This window comes from Alexandromys fortis, unplaced genomic scaffold, assembly GCF_014885135.2.
Source record: "Alexandromys fortis isolate MF-2015 unplaced genomic scaffold, M_Fortis_MF-2015_v1.1 scaffold_5, whole genome shotgun sequence".
NCBI classification, from domain to species: Eukaryota; Metazoa; Chordata; class Mammalia; order Rodentia; family Cricetidae; genus Alexandromys; species Alexandromys fortis.
This window is the reverse complement of record NW_026067924.1, coordinates 12,758,059-12,766,519: the sequence shown is the minus strand read 5'-3', so window position 1 is coordinate 12,766,519 and position 8,461 is coordinate 12,758,059. Positions and strand designations below refer to the sequence as shown.

Genomic DNA, 8,461 nt, shown 5'->3' with positions numbered 1-8,461 from the left:
TTTCTTGAGTCAGTTCCTGTGCTGCTGTGGAACTTCTCAGAGATGCAGCTGTCTTTAACGCATCCGTGCCTCTGTAAGTAATGCGTCACTGAACTAATGTTCTTTCAAATGACAACCTTGCATATTACTTTGTTTTACAAAACTGGACTAAGAAGTAGTTTCTTTCTTTCTTTCTTTCTTTCTTTCTTTCTTTCTTTCTTCCTTTCTTCCTTTCTTCCTTTCTTCCTTTCTTTCTTCCTGGTGTTATTGTTCTTATATGGTGTGTGGTGTTATGGTTCCCAAATTTTAATGAGATTCTTTAGAGGTATAGCTGTCTTAATTCAACTATGCTCTTGTCAGTCACTCTTCTTGGGAATTCCTATAGTTGATCTTAAACATTGCCTTTTTTAGTGTTGATTTTTATTGAGTTCTAAATTTTTCTCTGCTTCCCTCCCTGCCTCCCCCCCCCTTCAAATAAAACTGGTTAGAACCGGTTTGCTTTGTTGTTGCTGGGCTTGCTCCTTTTGTTTTGGGGGTATGTGTGTGTGTGTCAGTGTGTCTGTGTGTCTGTGTGTTTATGGGTGTATGTGTGTTATTGTTGTTGTTTTCTCAAATGTTCAGTGAATGGGAATGTGTTTATACCTTACACAGGAAAGTAAGAAGGGCCTCAGAAAACTTTTCCAACTATTTCTCTAGGAAACAACTACACAATGAACCATTGCATCATTGATTCTGAAGGGTGTTTAGTTGGGAGGGCCTCATTCCAGCCCCATGGCAACCATCTTAAAATGTTAGGTGGAAAACTCTATTCCAAGCCCTGGGAGTGGCCACAGTCCAGACTCCACCTCCAAGAAAGCCCACCAACTGGTGACCCCTCCCCAGGAAAAATCAAGACCACCCCCAGAGGTTATTTAAACTGCCCTTTAGATATAGAACATGTGGTCTCCCCTTTTCCCTCTCTGGTGGTCCTCCTCTTTTCTGTGGTCTTTGGATTGTCTATTCCCCTTTCTGTGTTTTCCTGGAAAGCCACCCGGGAGTGTTGCCATCCATTAAAATTGGGCATCTTATAATTCAGTCTGATCTGGTGTGATTTGGATTATTGAGTTGGCAGAGAGGTTAGTTGGTAAGAGGACAATACTTAACAAAGGGATATCTTCTTACCTGGAGACATTCAACAATGGCTACAGACATTTTACATTGTCTTGGTTGACCTCAGTAAAAAGGAGGAATACCACCTGTGTCTGGTGGTAGAGAACAGCCATGAGTCTGTTTAGCAAAGAGTTTTGAAGAGAGTTCTAGAACATGGACTGATCCTCCTCATAAAGACAAACTTGCAAACATTTTCAGTCTGAATAAGAGAAAATGAGTAGGTAAAATCTGTTACAACTACAGTGGGAAGAATATAACATATTCTGTCTTCTGGGTCTTGCTTGACTTGAATGAACTGAATCATATTTTCACTTTTGTTGACATAGCAGATAAAACTAGCAGATGTGGCTCTAAACAGCTTTGAATTTCAGTCAAGAAAAGTTCCCTTTACTACAAAAGACACTTTGCTAATATTTACCTTTATCTTCTTGATTATATTTCCAAGTTAAATGAACTGTTAATATCCAAAAATTTCACAAAAGCAAACTTTTAAATTTTATGAAGTTGTAGGCAAAATAATTAGCTCCATTGACTCCTCTTAGATTATGAAATATCTTTCAGATAATAAACTTATACAAATGTGTTTCTATTTATTTTACACATCTCTCATGCATAAAATAAATTTGGAAAACTTTCATGATTTTTGAACAGTTCTGTTCCATAGTAGAAACTATCCAAACAATTATTTTTATTTTATTTTAAAAGGTTCTTGTATAACACAGAGTATTTTGATAGTTTTAGTTATTTTAGTTATTTTGAGTATTCAGTTTATGTGTTTTTGATGTATAAATATTATTAAGTTTCTAAATTTCCAACTGCATTTCTCAAAGCCTTAGTGTCAGGAGTTTTTCAGACTGGTGTCACTGAAGGTGTATAAATATTCCATTTTTAGACATTGATATTGATTCATAGAATTGACATTATAACTTAATATGTTATGGCCCTTTATTGACCTTTGATGAAAAAAATGAATTGATTATGAGACCAATTCTGCTTATAACAAAACATTTTATAATTGCAATACACAAAGAACATGAAGATGATAAAAGCAACTTCTTAATGCCTGCACTATCAAATCATAAGGACAATATGTAGTTGTGTAGAATGCTGACAACCTGCTACAACCACAAAGCATCTGGTGCTGTGCAGGAGCTCCACTGTTAGTATGTTGCTTCCTCCAAGCTACTGAGAGTAGGGACAATGAAAAGTAGAATTTCTGCAAGCAATCTATTTTATCATCATGGTTGGTATAAAACATAAATTCAGAAAAAAGGTAGGAACATTTTGATAAGAGAAGAAACTCATGCCATTATAACACTGAGCTAGAAGTTCCACAATGTGGCTTCATTTTAATTATGTCACTCTCTTTTATCATAAGTATTTGTAAATAAACAATGATGAGTTTATTCTTATTTGTCATGAAAATAAACACAGAACCAGAACTGTTCTTCTTACACTGATGTCCAAAATCTTAATATTGGATGCTGAGCTAAAATCAAAAATTTGGAGCCTAGAATGATAACTCAGTGAATCAGAACAATTGCTTTTCTTGAATAAGACCTGGGTTTGGTTCATGCTACCAACATAGCTGCTCAGAATTGTGTGTATCTTTAATCCCTGGAAATCTAATCCCTCTTCTGGCTGCTATAGTTGCCAGCCCTACATGTCATACACATACAGATAAGATAAAAACTGCTATGAATAAAATAAAATTAACAATTAAAAGAATTACAAACCCTTGAGTGATGTTACTGAAAATCACCAGAGAACCAGGAGACCTTGACCTCTCTGAAGAGAATGACATGAACACACACTGGCACACTTACATTGAACTCCAAAAATTGGAAGACTGCAGAAGCAATGCAAGGAGTAATAAAGAACTACCAAGAGATACTCCTATTACAAAATATGATTATGAACAAGTACAATCCATTAATTGAATGTCAACATTGGAAAATGTTTGTTATTCTCACAAAATTAAACATAACCATATGTACAAAGGAGGCCACTATTAGCAAAGGCTTAGTTTGATAATGCCACTCTTGACAAACTCAGATGATTAGATCTCAGAGTCAATGTGCTCTTTTTCCAGGTGCACTGCTTCTACTACTGATGTCCAACCTACTTTTGTGGGAAGAAGTGGTCTCAATACCCATGTGCTTAATGAGAAATGGGCGTTGCCTTGCTCCTTTGGAAGTAATGATTGATCGAGCAGTGAGATTGTCTGAGAAAATAAACAAACAAGCATATGAAATGTTCACTGAATTCGTAAGTACGACCCCTGACTTCCAGCTTCTTAGCCAACGGCTCCTAAATTGAAAGGGTTAATTTATAGTATAGTCTAATGTGGAAAGCATCGTAGGTCAAACTTCAAACAGTATAACTTCAGAGGTAAAAAAAAAAAAAAAAATAGAGGCTACTAGGTTGTGGAACCAGAAAATAGGGCAGTCTCATGGATTGTCAAATATTTGCTAAGATATAATCTTACTTTTCTCTAGTTTTAAACTCCTATTTTGGCTCGTTATTGTGACATAAATACATACAAGCCACGCTGAGGAAAGATTTGATTCTTTCTTATTGTATCTGGTGGCCTAGTGTTGGTTTGCATCACTCACCTTTGGATTCTGTATTATCTAATAAAGAAGAATGCATTGCAGTGACCTGCTAATATTAAAGGAGGTTAAGAACTCTGAGGCCAAGTCATTCAAAATAAGAAAATTAACATTCAATCTTCATATTAACAAATGGTATTAACAATTTCAAGCTATTCAAGATAAATGATTTAATAGCAAGGGAATCTGATTCAGAGAAATAGGCCAGACATTCATGATGAAGGCATCTTTAAATCTTTATGGTAGATGTTCTATTCTAGCCAATGATGTGGTGATGGTGTCTTCTGGGCATTGATGGCCTTGTGAGAAGTTGGCTCAATGCTTGCAAAGCCCATATATTTCAAACCTTTATCTCACATATTATTGTTTCTGCCATTTACATTTCCTGATAGGTCACCTAGGACATTCAGAATCATCCTAAAAATCCATTCAAACTACCAAGTATGTCATTAGTAGTAATTTTGAATAATAGATGGTTTACACAATAAAGATTTAAAAGTATATAACAAATAATTAAATATTGATTAGCATACCAAAATCAATTAATTTTCTATTTTAATTGGTTCATAGCATAATATTTCCTAGTGTATTCTGCATAGGGCTTAAGACTTATTTTGTCATGATCAATACAAAGCTTTTTGTTATTCCTAATGAACTGAATGAGGGATACTTGTGCAGATGCCAAGATGTTTGCAAGAAAAGTTATTTACCATGACATTTACTACAAATGATAGTTCAAAAATTGGTACTTGGTAGCCTTGCTGGATTTTGCTGAAGAGGAATATTTTGTTGAGAATAGTACATAGCAGAAACTTTGGGAAATTTGAAAGTTTTATGAATCGATATTAAGACTATAGATTGAATGTAAAATGTTAAATGGCTCATTTCCTTACTATATTAATATTTTATTTTAATAATGAAACATCTATCAAGTACATTAGTGTGTTGATCATTGATTCATTTACACAATTTTTAGTCACCAAGTAATCACATATTTTATCATTTCCAGGATAATCAGTATGCCCAGAGCCACCAGCTCATTAACAAGAACCTGAAAAAATGCCACACATCTTCGCTCGATCTTCCAAAACCCAGGAGTAAGGCCCTAATGACACATGTGAGTCCCCTACCTTTTCTTTCACCAATTCATACGCTGGCTTTGCCATAATATAAGCTATTATGGTCAATATATTAAGAATGAGAATCATATCTGCAAGAAATGGGCAGGTAATGAAAACCAAAAATAAAGTTTATTATGTAGATTTAAATTGTAAGGAAATCAGCCAAGTAAAATTTAACAGGTCTATAAACCATTTATGGAGGGGACCTTTTTCAATGCCAAATCTTCAAGATCTACATATTCCAAGAAAATTTTTAATTATTGACATTCATTGTTAAGTGCAGTAATGTGAACTTATACATTGCCAATATGACAGTATTGATAATTTGGTCATGGACCCTATGTTGCCTGCTCTGCGTTACTAACTTATCCACCATTTCTTTTCGGCACCTACTGGTTTTACTTATGTTTCTCGTCCTAAGTGTTGATTCCTAGCGGATCGTTCTGCCTTTTTACTGTGTCTTACCTGAAAGTCATATAGAGAGCATAAGAAGTTGCTTCACCGTGTATAGCCACCCCCACTGCGTGTTGCCAAGGCTCCATATCATGCATGCCTCTTTAAATTCTTAATCTTTACCCTCTCTCACTTCTGATGTCCTGCCATAAACGATCTCAACGAAATTTAAATTGCACATTATTTTATACCCTTACACAATTGTATAGCCTTACACTTAGAATGCATGTTCCGTGTATTCCTTAATACCTAAACCAGTCTGTGTCTCTAAAACACTTACTAAAATAATGATGAATGGATGAAGGAAAATGGGGAAGTGGAGATGAGAGGAGAATGCATTTAATAAAAGGGTTTTTTTTCTATTTTCTTTGCTAACAACTTTAAAATGCTCTACTAGCATTTCTGAATTATATTCACTCAAGTTTTAAACCACAAGGTCAATGGAAATATTTCACACTTTTATATAACTTACAAAAGAGTATTTTAAATATGCACTCAGGTAACAAAGAAAGCTTATTTCACCCTTTTGAGCAAAAAAAAAAAAAAAAGAAAAGAAAAACTGTCTGTGTCTAATGCTGTTGGTTTTCATATTTTAATGTGATTGTTCAAATATGGTTACTTAGCCAGTCATCCTACTGAAATTAGTGGAAACCTTACTGGATGCCTGGAGAGTCCCTCTGTACCATCTAGCGAAAGAAATGCCTACTCTGAAAGGTGCCCCTGCTACCATGCTCTCCAAAGCCAGAGAGATTGAGGAAAAGAACGCTGGACTCCTGGAAGGGGTTAGGAGCATTCTCAGCCAGGTGAGTGCTCCTTTTACACTTCTTTACATTTCTTCTAAATAAAAGAGGTGACCAGGGCAAGGAGAATTCAGTTTTGAAAAATGTCTCTTTACAAAAGAAAACGTTAGGCATTGGAATTATAGAGACACTATTTACGAGGAGGCTGGTAATTCCAACTATGTGAGGGGTGTTTTACTCAGAACTCCATATCCTAAGGATCTCTAAAGAAAACATCTGTTCACCATTTACATTGGGACAGGACCCTTTGTAGTAAGAAAGTTAGTCACTCCGCCACGAGCAGATTTCTTATCATGGTTGCCCCCTGATGCAATGGTCACTGAATCGCACATATGGGTATACACATTATATGAAGTATTGATTTGGTTGAAAATAAAAAAAGGATTAGCCAGGTGGTGGTGAGGCACACCTGTAATCCCAGCACTAGGGAGGCAGAGACAGGTGGATCTCTGTGAGTTTAAGGCTAGCCTGGTCTACAGAGTTTCAGGACAGTCTCCAAAGCTACAGAGAAACCTTATTTTGAAACATACCCCCCCAAAAAAAAGAAAAGAAAAGAAAAGAAAAGAGGACAATGTTCCAATATAAGAACCAATTAAGAGAAGAAAGGACAAGTCAGGAAGTATGTTGAGGACATGTGACATTACTTAAGAGATTGAATGAATATTGTATCTTCCTTTGTACTTTTCTCAAATCCATATCCAAAATATAGTAACTTCCTATCAGCCCATTTAACTTCTGCAAGATTTTATCATGCAGAGAATGCATACATCAATTTTTATATTTTAGAAACCTTTGTTCATTTCTCATGAAAATCCATAGGTTTGGCTGAGTTTAGCAATCCATACTCTCCTCAAGTATTCAAATGTTAACGCACCCTAAAATACTAAAATATAATTTATCGCTGACTTTCCTTTTGATAATTAGGTTCAAAGTAAAAATGAAGGGAATGAGAAATACCCTGCCTGGTCTGGACTGGTATCCTTGATGTCAGACAATGAAGAGGATCGCCATTTTGCATTTTATAACTTGATCCGCTGCGCAGGCAAAAATGCCCAAAAGGTTGAAATGTCTCTCAAGATTGTGAAGTGCAGAATATTAAAGCAAAAAGACTGTTAAGACCTTTCCATCACATCTGTTTCCAAGATGATGCTGGATGATACATTGCTGTGAAAATTCCTTTAAGTTTTTCTCTCTTGAATGTGTGCTGGGTATGATGGCTATCTTCTTTTAAAATAAAAACTGACTCCTCTCATGCAACCATCTGAGAAGCCAATTGGTCACATCTGTTCTACTTTATTTAATTTAAAAAAGATCTATTCATACCATTAACATAGTCTCACCAAATATTTGACAAATAACAGAAGTTAGGCATGCAAATAACATATTTCACAATTAATTTAAGCATTAGGAAATATCGATGTGTACTTAGTTATTAAAATCTAGGGGAGACATTTTTCACAAAGTTTTATTCAGCCCAATTTTGAAACTTGGAATTCTTTGGTTCCTTAAGGAAAGAATCCTGACATTGCCACATTTAAAGTTCAGACAGCACAATTGTGAGGGGACTACATTTCCCTAGCATTGTGAGCTATTTTGAAAACCCCTGAAGTATCTTAGGATAAAAGTATAAAATGGTTCCTGATTTCTCTCCAACTGTCTTCAAAGAGCCCCTCTGAATTCTGGTTGTCTTAGCATCATCTCAACTATGTACGCTCTGTTCATACTGTCTCCCTAAAGGCTTCTCTGGATGATACCCAATTTACCATCTTTTTCATACTACTTAGCTTCTTTCCTTTCATCCTCTACTGACTAAAGTTACATGACAAGGAATGAAAGCTATACATTCCTAGGGTTTTTTCCTTTCATTCTTCTGTATTTCCATTCCTACACTTTTTTGATAAGTACATAAAGGATTAGAAGACTGAACAATGATGACATCCGAATTATGGCATGACTAAATGTATTGCTGACTATGGCTATTGTCTCCTACTGAAAAATAATCCTCCCACACATGACCATGAACACAGGAAATAAATATAAACAATTTTGTGGTTTATATACAAAGTGGAATTTTCTAAAACTGATAGCTAGAAAGTAGAGCTAACATTTGCAAGAAAATGGATGCAATAGGAAAAAAAATTACATTAAATTAATTAAGATAGTGCTAAGTAGGCAAATATATGTTCTTTCATTTGAGAGTCTAAAATTTCACAAAGATAAACTCCTGTATTTTTAGAGGAGCAGATGATACATAAATCAAAATAATATTCTCTTTGGGAACAAAGTGAGCTAACATGATAGGGAGTGAAGAAAAATAGATTATATTGTGAAATGAGGCAAAATGTGT

The 8,461-nt window shown here is 35.2% G+C and overlaps 1 protein-coding gene across 1 annotated transcript; it reads left to right on the top strand.

Annotated features, from left to right (window-relative positions):
* On the top strand, positions 1-7,366 carry LOC126501735 (prolactin-2A1-like). The gene is made up of 5 exons (XM_050142570.1): positions 1-73; positions 3,221-3,396; positions 4,750-4,857; positions 5,938-6,117; positions 7,039-7,366. Exons 1-5 carry the CDS (start codon positions 43-45, stop codon positions 7,228-7,230), a joined length of 687 nt encoding a protein of 228 aa, XP_049998527.1. The 5' UTR covers positions 1-42; the 3' UTR covers positions 7,231-7,366.
* The last annotated feature ends 1,095 nt before the right edge of the window (positions 7,367-8,461 follow it).

Bases quoted from the DNA above. Each gene is read 5' to 3' on its own strand.
- LOC126501735 (XM_050142570.1), top strand. From the start codon at position 43: ATGCAGCTGTCTTTAACGCATCCGTGCCTCT. The intron at 74-3,220 runs GTAAGTAATGCG...CTCTTTTTCCAG, and splicing joins TTTAACGCATCCGTGCCTCT to GTGCACTGCTTCTACTACTG. The intron at 4,858-5,937 runs GTGAGTCCCCTA...ATGGTTACTTAG, and splicing joins GTAAGGCCCTAATGACACAT to CCAGTCATCCTACTGAAATT.